Below are 21,525 nucleotides of genomic sequence, written 5' to 3' on the forward strand. Positions count from 1 at the left end.
GCATTTATTTCTGGTCAGATACTTGGAGATTTTATTTGTGTTTGCTGTGTTTTACATATGAAGTGGCTGAGAAGTGCATCTTGCCTTGTTTTTTTTTTTGTTTGTTTGTTTGTTTTTGTGATGTCTGATGTTTAAATCTGGGCGTTTCTGTTGCCTCAGGCCACAAATTCTCGAATTTAAATCTATGTTTGTGATGCTGTTAGATCAGATAAAATGTTTGCTACATCCTTAGTAAGAATTAACTACTGGTTGTTTATATGGTTTGTTACACTACTCACATTTCTTTCCTATATGTATTCAGAGTCCTGAGCCAAATTGAGCTGTTAACCACATAACCTGCTTTAGAAATGTGTGAACATGTCCTTTTGCAATAAAGAGAGGTCATATGGAATTAAAAAGTTAATACTTTCAAAAATTCAAAGTTTTGCTTTTAGGGCTTGTGTCTAGATTTTTATTTCTTTGTATCCTATGAGCTGAGGATGTAAGGCTGGTGACTTCCCTTGGTTTTCATTGGAAAATAGTTCCATCCACAGGAGTGTTCAAAATCAATTTCATTGCTTAGGAATCTGTTTCTTTCAGAATTTCTTTGCTCTGTACCACTTGCCTTTTTTTGCTGTGATTATCCTCTCCTTGTTTCTTGTTATGGAGGATTGTGCTTTCATCTGCATAGGCTCTGAAAGAAGTATCTGTAGTTATCATCCATCATTGTCACAGTGATCTGTAATCCATCTGTGTTGGTGTACTTTTTTCTCCAAATTCCAAATAGTGAGTGCATAAGGGAAGTTGAGATTGCTTGCCTCTAGGTGATGGATAGCTAATGTCTCTTCATCAACTTTTATTTGGATTACCATGATGCTACTCTTTGAAATTGCTCTAGAGGATTTTAAGAATTGCTTGTTACCACTTTGTTTTTTTAAATAAAAACAAGTTAAATGTCTTGGTATACTAGGCAGTGTATGGGAGTGTTACAAAATATACAGAAATGTGCCTTCCACTGTACTTAAAACCGTCAGATCTGTAATGTCAGTCAAATTTTCAGTTCTCTCGTCATTTATCTTGTCACCACAACAATGAAAATAAGGTGTTTAGGAAGGAACAGCAAGAATATTTTCTTAGTTTAGTGTCTTTGTGTTCCTTCTAGGTGCTGACCATAATTGTTTTACAAAACAAAATCAAGAATTTTTGTCCACTTTTATGCAAACAGCAGGTGTTTGTTAATACATTACCTGTAATATAAGTTAGATGTCAGTAAGAGAATTAGGTTGTCAGTTGTTTTTGAATCCAGAGAGGAAGAGGTTATTTATCTTTACTTTGTGCATTTATTTGCATTTGTCAGCAGACTTTTGTTTTGCTTCTTTTTGATGTAGTCACATTTCTCCTGTAGTCTCAACCAAGTCAAGTTTTTCATCTTTCTGTGTTGCAAAGAAAAATATTTCCATTAAGCAGAAAAGTATCTACTGATTATTTTCCAATTTTATGTATAGTATTAACTGACAAGGAAGACTGTATCTTCCTTTTAAAATAAAAGTTACTCATGCAAAGCTTTTATAAGTGCCTATAATGAATAGTAAGGTTACAAACCATTCACTCAGGATTTGCCTGAAGTTTAGTTTTCTCTGTAAGAAACTGTTACTATTATTTCTGTACCTCACACCTCTTTGTTGCTTCAGTCACTTTCTCTGTTGCTTCAGTCACTTTCTCTACCGTCTTCTACATTCTCCATTTATTACTTCACTTTTCCCGGCTTCTTGAAATTGAGAAGGATTTGAGTTGGTGAAATTTGAAATATGGCATTTCTTATAAACCTTTAGCTAAAACTTATGGATTTATCCACTCTCTTGTTGCCTTAATCTGGTGAAAAAGCAGCATGTACTGAACTTTTTCCATTTACCACTGAAGGGCTGATTTCCTTGCCAAAAGCTGTTATGAGTTTAAAGGCTTAAAGTGATCTTTACTGTGTGTATTCATTTCTGCCTTGAACAGCTACGACTGTGGCACTGCTCCTTCTGATGTATCTGTAAGATCAGTATTTCTCCCCTGATATTTGCTGCTGATGTTAGATGCTGTATCAGTGCATCTGGATCAAGCATTTCTCTTTTTCTTAGCAGCACAGCTAGTTTTCTTATCAAGTCTGTAGACCCTCCTTCCATGGATTTGATGGATGGCATTCCATATTGATTGGAATAACTTCATAATTATTTCTGTACTCAGCTGATCCTTCAGTTTTGTTTTCCTCCTCAAGGTTGGGGATAATGGTGCTTTTATACCATCTGGCAGCGCTGCTGACCTTACTCTACATTTTCTCATTCTCTGGAGTTTTATGAAGATGAAATTGCTGCTGTTTATTTCCATTGGTATAATTGGATGCTATATCAAAATAAAGTGTTACATTTACTGTATTTCCCATTTGGCTGGGCAAGTTATGATCTCTGTGTAATACAGTCACATACTGCTGGAATGCAGATTTTTTAGGAAGTTAAAGTGTGGATGCTAGAAAACTAAAGTTCTTCATTGTAGGCAAAAACCATTACTACCCATTGCTCATGTGCTTCAGTTGTTGCTACTGACCTGCAATTTGTGCTCTGCAGTGTCTGATTCCCATGCTTTTCCTTGAGTTGTCATTGATTGCCCGCTTAACTGGGCTTTCTGTCTCTAATTGTACAGAAATTCTCCAGAATCTATAGCTTATTCCTGAAAGAATCCTACTTGGGGTTTATTAAACGATTTCTCCGTCAAGTCATTGTAGAAAAGCTGATTTTTCATCTCCACCATGTATTTACATTACACCCAGCCTCACAGTTGTTACTTCTTTTTCTGATGGTGTCACTGTGAGCCTAAAACTTGGGTTCTAACATCCCTTGTTTTGGTACTTTCCCTTTTACACTTGCACATCTTGTCTCCAAACAATCTGCTCCAAACAATTGTGATTGATTTTGAAGTCTCAGGGTGACTCATAAGTTTTAGAAATCCCAGTGGGATTTTCTGAAGTGCAAAGCCTGATGCATCCGGGCTCCATCCATGAGTGTTTTTGTGCTGTGTGCACTAGGGGGGCCTCTTACCATGCAGCCCTCAGGGTAGGGTTACCAGGAGCTTACCATCATCCCTCATTTTTTACTTAAATTACTTGAGCAGGAGAAAGCTTGGTTTCTCTTTCGGAGAAGTGTAACAGGCCAGTGCTAGTAGGACAATTGTAGTTACTTACCCAGCTTTTGTGGCACTGAAATACAACTAAGTACAATTTTCTGCCTTAAAAACCCAGAATCTCGAGTTTGGTTATTTTTTAAGGCATTTGCTGGCCTTTATCATGTTGGTATTACTTTTCTTAGTAGTGTTGTTAGTTGCCAAAAGCACTCTGCTTATATACAGTATATAAATTTGTTTTGTACTACCTGAATATCTATCAGTGTCTTACCTTTCTGTGTGTTTTGGGGCCTCCTTTATTTTGTTGAAGGCTTCTGGGAAAGAAGAAGAAAAAAAGACTTGTTCCCTTGCTTTTCTGTAGTAGTTAGATCAGACTCCTGTTTTATTCTCTAGCAATATAACATTGACTACATCATGTAAGAGAAAGGAAGACAGTTGTGAATCTGAGGTTGGACACCAAGCTACCACTTAGTTTTTCAACCAAGCATATCATTATACTCCAGAAATAAACTATGTGCAGGGCACGGTGCAGGCAGGGTAAAGTACAAATGCAGATTTCTGAGTTTGTTTTCTTTTATAGAAAATTTAGGATACTGTAACAGGCAGCTGTTACAGTAATGTCAGCTGCAAAATAGTAATTATCCTTTTAATGAACATTTTATTTCTTCTGCTAGGTTTTAGCCATCAGTCTGCTCAGTGCATTAACACTTCCTGTAGCACAAGCAGTCTTTCACCCTGATTTTGCCTGGCAGGGAGAAGGGCTTTTGGACTCTCCTGTGCTGTATTCTTGGGGTTCTGAAGAATGTGACAGCAGCTCTTGCATGTGCAGCCCTCCTTGTCTCCTTCACAGACAGCTGGTTGTTGCCTGACACAGAGGGCTTATATTCAGTGGGTGAGACGCAGTGCTCCCGGGCACATTCAATCCTCCCTCGTTCCGGGGATGAATGAGTTTGCCATCTGGGATGGTCCATGCAGCCCCTTTGTCTGCGGCCCGGCTAAACCCAGCACCTGCCCACCGGGTGGCAGCATCCTGTCGCAGGCCTTCTGCTGCCGTGCTGAACAAGCTCTTTCTCTCGCTTCTCAGGGGATTTGAAGAGCTGCTCAAATCTCATTGTTTTCCTCTGGTTGTCTTCATCATTTTTCCAAAGTAGCGGTACATTCTTCGTAGATCAGGACATGGACTGAATTTTGTATTGTTTCTGACTGCTTACCAGTTGCCAAGGATGGTATTGTCCTCATCAGAGCCTTGATGATTTGGAAGAGTTCAGAGTTTTCATTTTAATCCTTTTGCAGGAGGAGAGTCTGTCAATAAATCTCAGGCAGGGGTAAAAGAATTGTTCAAGTATTTACTTAGTTGTGTTAATTATATTATTACCACCACCTGTCTCCTACTTCCTCCTGCATGCCATGGAATATTCTGCACATTTTGCAGTTTCTGATCTCTTTCCCAACTTACTTTGCATACAAAAATGCCCTTTGTTTAGTGAGAATTGTTTCATAAGGAACAATGGCAGATGATAGCTATTTGGAATTAAGCATTACATAGGAAAAAAACCTGAAAGAAAGGAGAATTGTAGAAAATCCTCTGGCTTTATGAGTAGGAGTTTGTTACCACACTTCAAATTTCTCTTCCTTGTAATATGAAAGTTTTATGAAAGATGAGCTTTAAAACTTTCCTCTTTAAAAAGAACATGTTTAACTCAGTGTAGTATTTTGTTGACTCTTTTGCAGTAATACCTTTCTACATATTCTTAATTGAAAAGTTTTCATTTTATAAAATCTGAGTGACAAGTTTTCTTCAAGTGAAACATGAATCTGTCAAAAAGTGTTGGGAAGAGTGGGCAGCACTGGCAGGCCTTAAATGATGCTTCCTTGCTTGTGTTCACAGAATTCTATTTTAAAAGGAAAAATAGCTTAATAGAACAATGGAAAGGGGCTTTGTGTTAATTCCTGTCTTTGAACTAAAAATTTCTCATCCTTGATAGTCCCTTATTTTTCAATATTATTTAAGTCTTGAGAATGTAAAGGCTCACAGAGTGGAAAGTATTTGAGAATGTGTGCATCATGGGACATGTTTTTTGTACACATAACTTTCAGCCTTTCTTAATTAAATATTTCAGTTCTAGTTTCACTGACCTGGAGACTCGGTCACTGAGGACTAAAGTTGTCTCAATCTCTCTCCGTAGTCTGACCTGAAATGTGTTCAAGATGCAAAAGGAGGCTCTTTCTACAGAGACCATTGTCCCGTGTTAGGTAAGTTGAAGGTGAAGTAAATTCATGTTGATTTGTAGTAATTATACTCACTCTGGATTTTCCTTCCCTTTCCTTTTAAAATGTCATCCAAAAGGACTGTCCTTACTAGTGAAATGTAAAGAGTAACATTTCTATGCACTAATGATAAATTGTCAAGTTTTTCTAAATTGTATTTGTCATCATTGTGCCAAGGGGCTGGCAAGGGAGCTTTTAAGTGTTCATTAAGTTATAAATTGTGTTGTGTGTCCCCTGTACTATATTTCTAATAAGCCAAATATAGCCATTCATATTTACAGAACTGGCTTAAATATTAAGAGATCTAATAAATCTAATTCCTTGCACAAAAGCACTGTTGTTTTATTGACACCAGAGCTTTTATGTGTCCAGATGTCTAACATGATATGATAACTTTTAAGATCCCACTTAGAGCCCATGGTGGAACTTGTCACAAGTATTTAGCATTTGCCAGTCACTGCTATTTGCCTTGAAAACTCAACAAGAAACACACAATTCTGTTGCCAGAGGTTCCCAAATTTTTTTGTCTGTTGGCCACTATAGTTGCAAAGACATTGGTGTGGAGTCACCATCCCTGGAAGTATTGAAAACATGTCGATAGGGTACTTGTAACAGGGTTCAGTGATGAACCTGGTGGTGGTGCTGGGTTGGATTTGAAAATCTCAAAGGTCTTTTCCAGCCCTAACAATTCTATGAGTCTCAGAAATTAACTTCCATTCTGTAAATTGCTTGGAAAATTAGTATGGTGATGTAAACATTTTTTTTTTCTTACTTCCTTTCAGGTGAGCAAAATGGTAACAGAAACCCAGGTGGGCTGCAAATAGGCGACCTTGTAAACATTGACTTGGACTTGGAAATAGTGCAGTCTTTGCAGCATGGTCATGGGGGATGGACTGATGGCATGTTTGAAACTTTAACAACAACTGGAACAGTTTGTGGCATCGATGAAGACCATGACATTGTAGTACAATATCCAAGTGGCAATAGGTTTGTTCTGTAGCCTTCATCATTGCTTCTCACAAACTTCCCTTGCCTTCAGTGCTTGCAGTTACTTGGCGCCAGAAGCTTTCTCTTCTCTTTTCGCGCCTGTTAAGATTTTCTTCTGGATGTGTAATGAGAACTTAACTATGAGGATGCTTTAGTGGGAAAAGGAATTTTGCTGCCTCTCTCACTTGGTGAAAATTTGAATCCAAGCTAAGAAATTCTAGACTATCTTATTTGCAAAATGTAACTTTTTAAGCAGTAACTTCCTTTTTAATTAAAAACTATCTATCCCTTAGTTTCAGGAGGCAAGGTAATAGCAATTCATTGTGGGTTTTCAGGAAAATAGTTTAAGAGGACAGGTGACAAACTTCAGGGGGATCTTGTCCAGGCTAGAGTCACCATGGCATGATCCATAGCTAGCCTTTTATTATTCAAAGGAATGTTAGTTTATGTAAATACAGACCAAGAATAGGAGGTACTGGGGAAGCCAAAACCACTCCTTACAAGGAGTTTAGGTTTGAATTTTCCTTAGCTGCATCCATGCAAACAAGACTCAAATCCAGCTCTGCAGCAGGGTTTGAATCTGATATGGCCACATGGTTTTCTGTTCTCTTGCTTTCAAGTATTTGGCTTATCTTTAAAAAGCAGCTGGTGAATGGAATATCATTTCAGTTGCATATGGAGTTTGACCTGTTCAGTTTGTCCAGAAAGGACAAGATTGTTCATTCAGGATTCCCCTCAAGATATTGTTTGTTAATATTGCGAAGTAATGAAGAAAAAAGCTGTTTTCCCAGCTAAAGGGATGCAAGTGGCTTTTTTTCTGGCAGTCATGTCAGCAGTCAATGACAGAAGGTGCTCTGTCTTGTGGTCTCCTGCCTGACTCAACAGCTAAATGCCTCTGAATCAGTAAAATTCATACTACCAATAGGATAGTTTGATTGAAAATTCAGGTATGTGTGGGACATCCATTTAATTGAAAAGGATTGTTATAACTTAATATTGCATCTTTTGACCTGGGGGGAAGGGCCAAAATTCTGTGTTCTTCTCATGTTACTTCCTGACAGTTCAGTCCTTGTCAGACAACTTGGATCTGCTGTTTCTCAACCAGTTATTTCCTATCCCTGGTTAAATAAAGCAACTGTATAGGTACTTTTAGGACTTTGACGTTATTGTCAGCTTGCTTCCCCTTAGGCAGGATATTTCTTAATTGCCTTTATGCATGTATATCTCTGAAGATTATCCTTGAAATTAATTAATGAGCCACAATTAATGAATTAATGAGCCACAGGCAAGTTTAAGGACAAGAAATGGAAAACAGCAAATATGGTATCCATAAGTATCCAGTTCCAGAAAGTTTGTAGGCATACAAGCAGAAACTTGCCCAACAGATAATTTTTAAACACTTATTTCACTTTGTATGTTTAATATCTACTTTAAATGATTCATTGTTTAGGTGGACATTTAATCCGGCTGTTCTCACCAAGGCCAACGTTGTCCGAAGTGGAGATGCTGCACAAGGTGCAGAAGGAGGTACCTCTCAATTCCAAGTGGGTGACCTTGTTCAAGTATGCTACGACCTGGAGCGAATCAAGCTTCTCCAGAGAGGTCATGGAGAGTGGGCTGAGGCAATGCTTCCAGTGAGTAGCTGTGTGTTTTCATTCATAGAATGGCAAAGCTTGTGCAGTATTTCTAGTTACTGTTGGTAATACACCAATAATTATAGCAATACGTCCTCGTGGAGGCTACAGGAGTCTAAAAGGGATTTTCTTCTAAGTTTTCATCAAATCTAGTGTAGTACTTGCTCAGATGTAGCAATCTGCTTAGCCTAATGAAACCTATCTAAAGGTAGTAGTGATTGTACTGTTAAACAATAGACTTCATAAAATGTATATAATATTAAAAATAAAATATTTACAAGACTGAATGTTTTATTTGCTTTTACTGTTTTCTTTAATTCAGACTTTAGGTAAAGTTGGTCGGGTTCAGCAGATCTATTCAGACAGTGACTTAAAGGTAGAGGTTTGTGGGACATCTTGGACTTACAATCCAGCAGCTGTCTCAAAGGTGGCATCAGCAGGATCTGCTATAAGTAATGCATCTGGTGGTAAGTTTGAAGAATAACCAGTAATATATGTATAGCAAGTAATTGTGTAAATTTAGAAAGTGTTATTAGGTCCTGATACATTGTATGCAAGGTTAATAATGGACTTAAAGTTTAGGTTATTGAAGTTGTACTTGAGAAAGATAGGAAAAAAAGCTCGCAGTCAATATGGAGATGTTCTATTGCTCAGGTGCTTCTGTTTGGTCACAGTGTGTCTTTGGAGGTCCACTCTAAGGACTTCAAAGTGGTTGGAAGGGACATTAGATTGAAATAGGGATTAAGGCATGAAGAGATTGTCACTGGCAGTAACAAGCATCCTCCTTGTTTGATGGGTGGTTTAAGATAGCAGGCACAGGCCAGGGATCTGTTGCAGGTGGTTATTTATTATAACTCAGGATATTTATTTCTTTAAAATTTCTGTCTTAAAATTTGGTCAGACATCCTGTGACTAATTATGGTGGGATTTTTTGGTGTCTGTGTAATCACACTTCAGTATTGTTGAACATGCTGTCATTCATATAATAACAAAGCAGAAAGACTGTCCAGCATGTTTTGTATTCTGTTGGCAGTTTCACAGATCAATTGAAACTAGAATTTTTCCTTTTTTTAGTCATAGCTAGTTACTCTTTTCTCTTCACATATTTGCTTTAATGCCAAGAAAACTTTCTACATAGTTGTCTATTTTTTTTCTGAGGAGACATAGATGTGGTGAGTTTTCTCAATAAAGAACTGAGTACAGTGACCATAAAACTATCTAGAAGAGTAATACAACTTAGTGTTTCAAATCACAGAAGACAGGCTATACCTGATATTAGAAAGTCTGTTATAGCAATACATAAGTTCACATTTTTACTTTGTCCTACCCTTTCGTATTTTGAGGAAGAAAAGCTATTTGTGGTTCAGCCATCTTTGTTCTGAAGTGTCTGATGTGGCAGTCTCCACTGTCTAAAGGGTTCTGGGCTGCAGCTCTTATTTCAAACTCAGTAATTTTACAGCTGCTATTTTATGGTAGTTTGTGTATTGCTATGTACATGGCCTTAGAAACACAACAAATGTAGCTGGGTTTTTTTTTCTTTTCTTGTGTAATTAGAATTGTAATCTTAAGTTGTCCTTTGGTTGACATTTACAGAGAGATTGTCCCAGCTATTGAAAAAATTATTTGAAACCCAAGAATCTGGAGATCTCAATGAAGAATTGGTTAAAGCTGCTGCCAATGGAGATGTTGCTAAAGTGGAAGACTTGCTAAAGAGGCCAGATGTAGATGTGAGTGTTCTGTTTTGGGAGTATCTCTTTTGGGGGTCCTCTAATACTAAAGGAAGTGCAGCTGTTCTGAAAACTCCTTACCAGGCTGTAGTGTCTTCTTAGAAGTAGCACAGCTAGTTCCAGTGTCTCTTCTCCCATTTGTTGTCCTATGAAACGTGTGTGGGTTGTGTGAACACAGAGGTGTCTTGCTGGACAGATATTGTATTCTTTTGTCTGCCATGAATTAAGATACTTTTCAACCTTCGGCTTCCAGAGTTGGTGCAGAGAACCAAAGGTTCACAATTACTGAAGGGTCTTCAAATTCTTTTTTCAAGGGGGATAGAAGGAAGGAGGGTAGATTTTTCAAGATGTTTTTGCTATTGTTGTGAATTTGTTTTATTTTATTAACCCACAAGGTCGATTATTTAATCTTTTTTTCTGTCAGATTCATTTTACCAACTTGCCTAATACTGAAAAGTCTAAAACAAAATGCTTAGTCATTATAGGAGTTTGTTTAGGGAATGTATTTTAAAGTTGCGGTTCTTACTACAGCAGTAGTAATGCTCACAGTTAAGTGTCTGAACTTCTTTGGTTCTGAGCACTAATTTTTAGCATAAAGTTTACAAAACCATGGGATTTTTTTCAGACTCTCTCCTCAAGTTACCATAAATTTGGCAAGGAAGTTACATGTACCATAGAGCAGAGGACAGCTATAAAACTGAGACTTGTTCTCAAAAATCTTGCCTTTACAGGAGTCACTGAAAGATGAATTTTTTAATCCAAGTATCATTAGTGTCTTAATGTTTTTTATAAATCCATTTCTTCCTCTTTTCTTCAGTCTAGCTAATACAGAAATGAAATAGAGAAGACCTAGGAGATCTACATATGCTAAGAAATAATCTTGAAGTTGTTCATTTGATTCGTTGCATGTGCTGTTGCTTTAAGTTTTCTACTGCTAGACAACCTCGTGTGTGTGTGTGTGTGTGTGTGTGTGTGTCTTGAAACTCACCTGGAAGTGTTGGCATTCCAGGTGAATGGGCAATGTGCTGGACACACAGCTATGCAAGCTGCAAGCCAGAATGGCCATGTCGATATTTTGAAGTTGCTTCTGAAACAGAACGTGGATGTAGAAGCAGAGGTAACCTAAAAATTTCAAAATATGCTTTGTGTGTCCCTAAACTTTGTTACATGTGTGACAATTCTTCTTGACTTGCCTTTTTTTTAAATGCCAGAGAGAGTGAAAACCTGCTTTTATTACTGCAACTGTGTACCCAAATTAGACTCCCATTGACAGTATTATAAAGGATCAGTATCTAACTCTAGCACTTCTTACCAAATGAAATAGAACAAGTAACATAATAGAGCTATGTTAGCTGCTGTGCAATGAAGCCCCTTCTTTCTTTCCTTTGGTTTTATTTCAACAGTAGAATGCAGTGGGAACTCTGCCTGTGGCATTGAGGGAAAAAGATGTTGTCAGGTGCTACATCTCCAGCTTCAGATGCTTGCCATGCTTCCTATGAGCAAAATTCATTTAGGAGAAATCTTTTAATTCTTAGCTACCACAAGTTTAAGCAGAAAGTGATAGTGATATCTTTGTTAAAACTACCAGCTCTGCATCCAATTTTTCAGTGCCTTTTTTTTAAACTTCACTGAAAACTGAAGGATGTCTCTTGTTTTGGTTTTTTTAAAATAATTGTTCATGAGAATTATCTATCAACATACTGTGATACTTGCATTTTGAATTGATTTTTCCTCAGTTATTTATACTGAATGCACTGATATTGCAACCATTTCTCGTTTTGTGAGGCACAGGAAGGATCTGTCAAATTTGATTTATTAAGTATAAAAACTGAAGCCTAGTGGGATGCTGAGAAATTAATTGTGCACCCAGTTGTTGTTTGCATAACAGAAAAATAACTTCACATGCTTGGGCATCTAGCATTATATTGTATTATATTGTAAACAGTTTGAAGACAATACACCTGGTAATCTGCTAGCACTAGAATTATGAAGAGTTTCATGCTTGCTCTGGCTTCAGAAGTACCATCCCACTAACATAAAAAAATTTTCAGGGATTTTACTTGACTTTTAAAGCCATCTTCACATAACTGCGTTGCTTTAAGTGAAGATGGTATTCCCACTTGATTATATAATTGCCTGGGTTATTATAATATTAATAATTTTCATAATATTACTAGATTAGTAGTTATATTTTTCAGGCTTAAAAAAATTCAAGCTGTTTATCAATATTTATGTGCATACATATAATGTTTATAAATGTAATTGTTTATAAAATGCAAATATTCAGCAGAGCCATCCCACAAAGCAGAGGGCAAAAATGTAGTCCTTTTACTTCACTGTTGCGGTCTGAAGCATGGAAGCATTGGATAAAAATTGGATCCATACTTTCCTTGCTTTATAACTAAGTTGGGTATTTTTACACTTACACTCATTACTGCAGAGTGTATACGTGCACGATGACATTTTCTGGGAATATCCTCATTGTTGTCTCCTGTTTCTAAGACGTGTCGACATTACATGTCTTAATGTAGACTACAAGTGGCCTCAATTTAATCAGAGAGCAGTTATTGACATAGCTCAAAAAGCCTGATACAGATATTGCATAGTAAAAATATGTAACCTTCTAGGCTGCAGACATTTTTGGTTTTGTCAGTTATTCTATAAACAGTACTGACAATATTATACTGTTGGTGTGTATGGAAATGTAGTGCTCTTAATATTTAGGTTTATAGCTAAATGTAAGTCTTAAGGACAGATGATTTACTAGTTGTTAGCTTTTTCTAGATGAATTGTTGCTGTTGGGTAGAATTTAGTTCCTGAGATTATTTGTTTTGATGCTGAGCTATAAAAAGACCTGCATGATCCTGGACCTCTACTCATTAAAGTAGGATTTCTATACATTAAGACTTAATAAAATCAGGCAGTTGTGTCTCAAAACCAAAATATGGTAAAACTAAAACATTCAATAATAATAGAGGGTTTCATCCATAAATATCTTGGTGCACTCTTCAGACTGCAAATATGGAATGACAAAGTACCATGCTTCTGTAAAACCAAGTGCTCTGTAAATACAAATCTTGTAGCAGTTTAGGACTTCAGGCACACTCTTGATTAGGTTTGCCTCATAATGATTCTTATAACCAGATGAAAAATACAGAGAAGGTCCCCTTTCTGATCCTTTCCCCTTCCAAATGGGCAAGCTTTGACTTCTTGTGACTGTTTGTTCATGTTTGATGAGCCTGAGAAGGAATACTGCGATCTAATGAGGCAACTTGATAGTGTGAATTGATTTGGAAGGAATCTTTTCAAAAGCTGCTGAAACTGCTATTTAGTGCCCTGTCTATCTTGAAAACCATACCATATTTTCAAAAAGGTACATTGGATAATTAGGGGATAAGTCTTCTTCCACCATTTAAAATGCTGTAACTAGTCTCATTGTGCAAATACAGTTTATGCTAAGCACTATTAATTTTTGCATTGCTTTAAAATATATTAGAAATGTTACATATAATAAAAATACTTTCGAAAGATGTTGCTGAAGAAGCAAAATGATGAGAAATTTAAATTAACTCAGGAGAGGCAGTGAACCCTTGATCAGTCATGATTTTATTTTACAATTTTCAGTGTTTCTTTTCAAAATTGAATCCTACAAATGCATGGTTATATTAAATTATGCACAAATGCTCAGTTAGAAACTAGCTTACGGAAATTATTTCCTCATGTATAAATTCCATTTTACTTCTATCTTTTGTATACTGTCATTGATGCTGTAATCACTTGATTGATATTTTAAAATGTTTCATGTTGTTCAGTCAACTTCTGTGAATGTTAAAATAGCCTAAACTGACAAATTTGACTTTCACATTTTAATTCTCAATTTGGGTGAAACTGAAACTGAATCAGAGTTTTAATGCTGTGAGTCATCAACACAGAATCAGAATTTCTAATTAATGTCAGCATCAGTCACAAATTTCCTTTGGAAAAGGTTTTTTAAGTGAAAACCAAGACACAAATAAATCGTAATAAATACTAACCCAATTATATGAATGAGGAAATACTTGTGTCTTGCACTATGGTTTGGAATCTGTAACACTTCCCAGGTTATAGGAAGAACTACCCTGGGATATTAAGCATAATACTGTTTGGGCACTGGATTTTGTTTGTGGGTTTTTTGGTTCTTTTGTTTTGCATTTTTACATAACAGTGCTTGTTTTGTAGTAGAAACCCAAATGAAGCCATTTGAGTTTGATGAACAAACCACACAAAGATTCAGAGTAATAATTATATATATGCTGTAGAATATCATATGTTGTAGAACATGTGTGTTTATATATAAACTGATTCTTCATCCTCTATTGCTGCAGTTTGAGCAATTATTTAATTGGTTATTTTAATGCTATTATGGTAATCTTGTTTTTCTTATTACATCAAATATGGAGAGTTGTTAGTTGAAATAATCTTCTTGTTTAAATGCCAAGGAAATGTGAAATATACCGGGTTAAATGAATGTTTCCACTTTAGGACAAGGATGGAGACAGGGCTGTCCATCATGCAGCCTTTGGTGACGAGGGTGCTGTGATTGAGGTTTTGCACCGAGGCAGTGCAGATTTGAACGCTCGCAACAAGCGCAGGCAGACTCCCCTCCATATTGCTGTCAACAAAGGTCATCTGCAAGTTGTCAAGACTTTACTGGACTTTGGCTGCCACCCCAGTCTCCAGGTAAAGTAAATTTTAGTGTAGGGTCACTTTTCTGCTACAGAATTGTGTGATTTGCTGCATGTAGGTGATAAAAAAATTATGGAAAATGGGATTGAAAGGAACAGATGTTGTAAAGTTGTCTGCCTCAACCTTCACTTCACCATGTGATCAACTGCAACAAAAACATTATTTAGTCTGTTTTTCATGACAGCTAGATTGACACCTGGTTTATTCTAGACAGTTGATACCAATTGGTATTTTCATAGTCTGTAGTTATTTCTAATTTTTAAACTTTCCTTCCTGATTAATTGCTCCTATATCGAACCCACAACTCTGCACTCCTACAAGCTACAGTTTAGCAGTCCGACAATACTGTGGAATGTTTTGTTAAAAGAAACCTTTTATTGTTTTCCCTAAACAGATCTATCATTGACAGAACTATTTAGTCAGATTTGTTTTCAAATATTCAGCTTTTTATCTGGAAAGCCCTCATGCATAGGATGTCAAGTACCATAATTTCACAGGGAATTTCATCTGTAATGAAGGTCATGGAAGCAGTAGCGTAAGTGCAATGTCCTGTCTAGAAGGTAGAGTGGAAATGTGCTGTCAGATAAGCAGGTATCCACACTGCTGAGTGCAGCTGCGTGAACTGCACTAGTAAAACAAATGAGAATGGATAAATTTGAAGAGATTTGCATGAGAAAAAGCTCTAGTGGCTTGGGCAAATCAAGATATGCAGTAATAAGACATTGCCTCCTTGTTTTGCCGTGTCAATAATCAGATGGTTTTTTTGGAGCTGTGTATTCACATAAAAGAAGATGAGCAAAAGCTTTTTTGAAATTAGTGAGCATATTTATCTCCTATCTGACTCTTAAAGTACTGTCTTGATTTTGCTGAAGTTGATTTGTTGTGTCCATCCAGATCTTGTTTAATATTTGTTGAACAATAGATACAATAAGGAGACCAGTCAAGGGTGACTGTAAGTCACATAGGAACATACGGGTAGCCAAAGTGGATTTTCCCGAGTTTAAATTACAGAATTTTGTTTCAGTTGAAAAAGTCAGTAGAATGGTGCAGGGATGCTCCATCTGGAAAATATAATTGCTACTGAAAAATATGAACTTTTGGATTCAGCACGTGTGCTGAGGAGCTGTGATGTGCAAATGTGAATAGGTGATTGATTTTGTCAATGAGAGCACAGGGGAGTAAGACTGAGGCATGACTGGAATTTAATTGGCCAGAACTCTACTACTGTGGCCACTTCACTGTGTAAACAGAAACATATGTTAGTTTGTAAGCAGAAAATTCAGGAAATATGATTAAACCAAATAAAAGCTACATGATTTATTTCTGGCAAATTGGTTCACACTGGTTCAAGTGTTTCCATACTCTGGCACTTTTTGTTTGGCAGGTTTTGATTCTCTTGTAGAAATCTGTTTTCGTACTAGTATATTACTAGAATCTTCAGTTTCTGTGTTAGTCAGCTTGCAGTTGAATCAGTGTTGGTGACAAAAGACTTCCTGACTTACATGGTGCAAGAATTTTACTGGAAACATAAATCTGGAGATTTTGCCTATGTAGCTGCCAATAAGCTTAAATGAATGTGTTTTCTTGCTGTTGGTCTAGGGCATTTCTCTTCAGTCCATCCATTTGAGTCTTTGAATAAGTAATGTACAAAATGCTTCTAGGACTAGAAAGTATTTTTTCCTTATTTGGGATATTTGAAAAATAAAACATCAAGCTAAAAGTATAAATTCTTTGCCTTTTCAATTGTGCAGTTGAGTATTATCTTGTACCTTGTGTGATATGATCTTGTATTAGCCATAGCAAGTTAAAAGATTAATGTTGCTTTATTACATTGGCTTTTGCTTCATGGAGAATTATATGCTTCAATTAAAACAACAGATACACCTACTTTTAGTACCTGGACTGCATTTTATTTTGATTTGCCTATGCTTTAATTTCCCACTGTTGTTTTGGTTTTGTCTTCTACATGGTTAATTGCTAGCTAAATTTAGCATTTATTACTCAAAATTCCATGCTGCCTTCCACCTGACTGGCCTTCCCTCTGTCATGTTAGTTTTTGTTGTTGTCCTGTTACTCATAAATTGTAATTTGGGCATCAACTCCATCTGGATAAGAAGCATAGAGAAATCATTATCTATCTTTTCAGTACTATGGGATGCAAAGCATAGTTCTGGCAGTAGTGTGACTCTACAGTGGTAGAGCTCAGGGTGGGGTTTCCCACTGAAGCATTTGCAAAACTGGAGCAAAACAAGAAGCAACTTGCTCTGAATTCTGTACTATAGCAACACTCAGGTCTGGAAGAGCTGTTTTGTGTTTGTGTACTCAGTTTTCCTAGTGATATTTTAGCATCTTTTTAATGTGGATGCATGCAAAAATTGACATAAACTGTTTCTGGTTTTAGGATTCTGAAGGAGACACTCCGCTTCATGATGCAATAAGTAAAAAGCGTGATGATATCCTTGCTGTACTCTTAGAAGCTGGAGCAGATGTTACTATCACCAACAACAACGGCTTTAATGCTCTTCACCATGCTGCACTAAGAGGAAACCCTAGGTACAGATTTCTTTCAAATATTTTTTTTTTATCATACGTAAAAGGAAAACAAGTGCACATGAAGGTAGAACTGTGGTATTCTTTCAGAAGATCCTTAAATCTGCATGTAGTTTTATTTCTTAAATGCTGATGTTGCTTAGCTATGCATCTTTCTAATGCTCAGGAACCCTTACTAGAATGAAGCTAGGAGTCTGCTCAGTTTAATGCTATATTCAGATAACTCCAAATTTTTGAGAAACTTGCTGTCATGGCTGTAAAATTTTGCCAATAAAAGTTTTGATAAAAAAGTTAAAAGATAGAATCTAACTAACTTCTATCTTCATGTGAAGATAGAATCTTGACATAGGATAAAAGTAGTAAATACTGCTATGTTTCCTTTCTTGACTATTGGAATTGATAAAGAGAAATACTTATTTGTGGCTAATTATTAAGTAAACCACAGAACTCTGAAGCACTCAGGATTGTTGGATTAGATTGTATTTGTCAGTTAATTATATTTTCATAGAAGTATCTAGAAGGAATTTTATGTTTCAGCTTTTATGTAGCAGCTCAACTGAAAAAGTTCATTTTAAGGCATAGTTTGTTTTACAATAGCTGCATTCTATATGTCTAAATTCAATTTTCAGTTAATATAACTTTTCAAAACTACTACATAGATAGAACTTTAAAGAAAATTTGTGTTGCTGATTCCTTATTACATTGTGGATAAATGGTATTTTTCAAACCTATCAGACTAACAAGACTTCAATAATACTTTATCCTGGGGTGGAGTAATCAGTACAGTTGAAACAAAGCAAGAAATGCGTGTGTTTGCTTGTTTACTACTAAATTTGGTTATTCAGTTGACAGAAGTTGGAGAAATAAGGCTGTAAATTTGTATAAATGCCACCCATTGTTAATATATGGGATTAAAATCTAGGTTAGTCTGTTAGAACATAGCTGTCAGGACTGATAGTTAAAAAGTAAGCATAATTCATTACCTATGTTTGTGGAATGGAATAATTTCATGAAGTAAAAGTAGTGGTTGGAAGTGTTGATAGGATGAATAAATGTTCACCATTTTCTACAGTACTCATGAAGGTCTTTAAGAGAGCATGTCGAAGTCCAAGTGAAGGGAGCTTATTTTTGGCATTCAGAAGACTATTCTTTCAGGTCTGATTTGGTAACTTCTTCCTCTGAAGTGAATTCTTCCTACTTATATAACAGCATTAGCCAGGAGCACTGTCTCCTGTCTCAGTAACATAGGTGGGGTATTTTTTGTTTTGTTTTGTTTTGTTTTTCCTGCAATGTTTTTCCTCAGCTCTTGTGGTAGTTGGTTTGTGTGACCATAATCTCAAGATGAGATGCAGGGAAAGTGTATGAGGAAAACTGTTTTTCATAGGCATGTACTGGAGATTTTTCGGTGGGTGAATGTTTTAGGAGTGACCATTCCTTTGATGGAGGGCTCCAAGTTGTAGTTCAGACTGGGTCAGTTTAATGATTGGTAGAATGTGAGGTATAGTGCAGTGTTAACCAGAATACTCCTTCATAAAAGTTTTTATTGGAAGTATTGGAAAATGTTTCCAGTATTAGTGATTTGAATGATATGTGGGTTCCCTCCATACACGGGGTTTCACTTGTATCTAAAACATATATTTAATACTGTTTTTTGGTTGCAGTTCCATCTGAGCACTGCTCAAGCATGCGAAAAAGGAATTTTGTCTCCCATCACAGAAGGAGTAGTTTAATCTAAAATATATAATACTCACACCATTAGATATTTTACCCATCATCCTGGGAAGAAATGATTGAAAATGAAACCAAAATAAATCTATTTTGATTTCTCCCCCCAACCAAAAATTGTCATAATAGTTTCATTCATCTGGGAGTTGAGTTTTTTATTCCTCAAGACTTTAGTGGTGCTCATTTGTTTCACTGCTGATTTTGTAGTTCAACCACCTCCTGTTTCTGAGTGAAACCAAAGTTTTTCTATTTGCCACTTTAGATATAGATACAGAGCAATGGCTATTACTGATCTGTTAAGTACGCTAAGTGCGAGCTATTTAAAACACTGTTAAAAATAGCCCCCTCATCTTTAGTTTGTTGCTCCTGTGGGTCACAAACAGTATGTAATAGGTTCTGCTTGAAATTTTACTTAAAGACCTATCTTTCCTCATCTAAGCTTCCCTGCTCCACCTAAACTAGAGTTTTTGTGGCTTCAGGATGTGGTGCCTTATATTAATACAGTGCACTAAATTGCCCTAATTTTCCAATATATAGATATATTATGTAGTTGCTATATTAGTTTATAAAAGTTAAACACATATTCATATGTATATATAAATGTGTATGCATTTGTGTGCATAGCTATAATTTTAAAAATTAAAAATGTGCTATCTATGCAAGAATTAATAAAGCTCACGCACATCTTCCTTGTTGAGGATAATAAAGTAAATGCATGTGTTAAGTGCTTGGGTACCACAATAAATGGAGGTGGATTTCTGTAGTATTTTTTCTAGTTGACAAATAAGTATTTGGAACCAATTTAATTTTCAGAGCACAACCTCTTGTTTCTTGCATTCTGACCTTTATAAATAATAGGGAGATAAATGTCTCAAGAAAAAATCCTACAAATTGTGCTGAGAAGAACATTCCCAAAATTTTAATATGAAAACAAATACATTATATTTTAAATGTTTGAATAATGGATAAATATTACAAGAAAAATAGCAATTTATGGCAAATAGCTTAGATTTTTCTCAACACTTTTTCTTCCATGGCAGTTTGGCTATGTTTTCCACAAGTCAAGGTACAGTGTGTTTCAGAGAGCATCCTATTCTTAGTAGAGTATTTCTCCTTTTCATGTTTTGCTTCTCTTTGTACCTTGTGAATTTGTACAGGAAGAGAACTTTTGGTTTTTGTGCTGATGTATAATGTTGAAATGTAGAATGGATGTTAGTTTATGCTGTAGGTAGCTTTAAACTTGTGCATTGGAGATAGAGCTAAAAAGAAACTTTAAATTAAGCGTGGGGAAGTTAAACTTTTATTTAATACATGGTTTCATGTTCGTGATTTTTAACTGAGTCAGTCATATTAAAAGTGCATTTATTTTGGACTTTTTTCAAAGTACTGTGAGCCTCAAAGCTTGGCAGACTTTGCCTCTTCAGTGTTAATGAGATTTTTTTTTTCAGACAGAAAAAAGGAGAATAAAATTTGAAAATACTGTACAGATTGGTTATTTTTTCCATGTTATCATCTCTTGCTTATGTTTGATCTATTCGCATACCTGTGACTTCAGATTTTTGAGCTGAAGACATGACTGTGAAGTGTAGGCGTATTTTATATCCGTTGCCCCAGTTAGTTTTAGATTTGCATTGTATCTTGTGAAGAGAGCTTTATTCACTCTGCAGCTAGCATCTTAAATAGAGGCTGCTCTTGGAGCTGACCTGACTTCACACACGTGTATGGTTAGTTCTTCAGAGCAATACATTCTACTGGACTTTAAATCGAAAGATTAAAGTCCTGGAGTAAGATACAGATTTCATGTGTTGCTCTCCAATAGCAAGAAGTATGTCATCTCTATGTTCATAAACTGGCAAGCAGGAGCTTGTGGTTTAAAATGGAATCGTAATTTTTCCCCATGGATTTTTTATTATTTAGGAGGTCTCCATTTGTTTTTATATTTACAGATGGCTTGAACAGGTTGGCAGTGAAATTTCTAACTCTAGCAATTTAATTGAGAGGTGGGGTTTCTCACTTCTACCTGGTGTTAATGAGTGCCTTCAGGAAGTGTCTGCAGGACTCAACGGCTGTGTTGTCATGTAGGTCCTCAGAGAGACAAGTTCTGAGGAAATGAGAGTGGTACAATTATTTTCTAAATCTGTCAAAGTGGTTTTTTTCTTTTGTATTTGCAGTTCTGACAGTAAGTGTAGGTTAAGTTAGTTGAAGCTGAGTGCAAAGAGAGCCTGTTTTTAAAACCTCTTATTAAACTATTATGTCAGAAAATGCTTTGGAAGAATACTTTTGTTCAAGTTGGTTTGGAGGAAGAATATAATCTCCATGAGCAGACCTATTATTAGATGGCAGATTAGCCTGTAGCTGTTGAGGTCAGTGACAAATTTATTATCTTTAAATAGTAAATAATGTGCCCAACAAATACAAAATGGCAAATACAGTTCCTGCCCTGTGGTGTTTCCTTCCTTGTGCAATGAAAAAAAGAGGAGAGGGTTGCCCAGAAAGTAAACCTGCTCTGCCTGTACTGTTCATGACTGTTTCCTTTTGGGTTCTGGGTTTTTTTGGTCAGTTCTGCTAGAAATGGACAGATTTGAGGAAGAATACAAGAGTCAATAAATCATTGGGAAATGTTTATTTCATTGCTTACCTATGTTCTTTATAAACATTTTAAGATGATTTTCTCTCCATATGGACAAAATGTTAAACATGAATAGCTATTTATTTACAAATACAAACTTGAAGTTTTGCAATACAGAATTTGCTACATTCCTGGTTAC

General features: G+C 36.1%; 1 protein-coding gene across 2 annotated transcripts in view; it reads left to right on the plus strand.

Annotated features, from left to right (window-relative positions):
• The window catches only part of MIB1 (MIB E3 ubiquitin protein ligase 1), a 73,002-nt gene that overhangs the window by 16,143 nt on the left and 35,334 nt on the right, over positions 1 to 21,525 (plus strand). For both annotated transcript variants that reach the window (XM_033064195.1, XM_033064205.2), the window contains exons 5-12: positions 5,328 to 5,394; positions 6,192 to 6,396; positions 7,847 to 8,030; positions 8,353 to 8,497; positions 9,624 to 9,757; positions 10,767 to 10,874; positions 14,279 to 14,476; positions 16,884 to 17,035. In XM_033064195.1, the coding sequence (XP_032920086.1) occupies positions 5,328 to 5,394; positions 6,192 to 6,396; positions 7,847 to 8,030; positions 8,353 to 8,497; positions 9,624 to 9,757; positions 10,767 to 10,874; positions 14,279 to 14,476; positions 16,884 to 17,035 (1,193 nt within the window). The remainder of the gene's footprint in view (positions 1 to 5,327; positions 5,395 to 6,191; positions 6,397 to 7,846; positions 8,031 to 8,352; positions 8,498 to 9,623; positions 9,758 to 10,766; positions 10,875 to 14,278; positions 14,477 to 16,883; positions 17,036 to 21,525) is intronic.

Source organism: Catharus ustulatus, chromosome 1 (genome assembly GCF_009819885.2).
Source record: "Catharus ustulatus isolate bCatUst1 chromosome 1, bCatUst1.pri.v2, whole genome shotgun sequence".
NCBI lineage: Eukaryota > Metazoa > Chordata > Aves > Passeriformes > Turdidae > Catharus > Catharus ustulatus.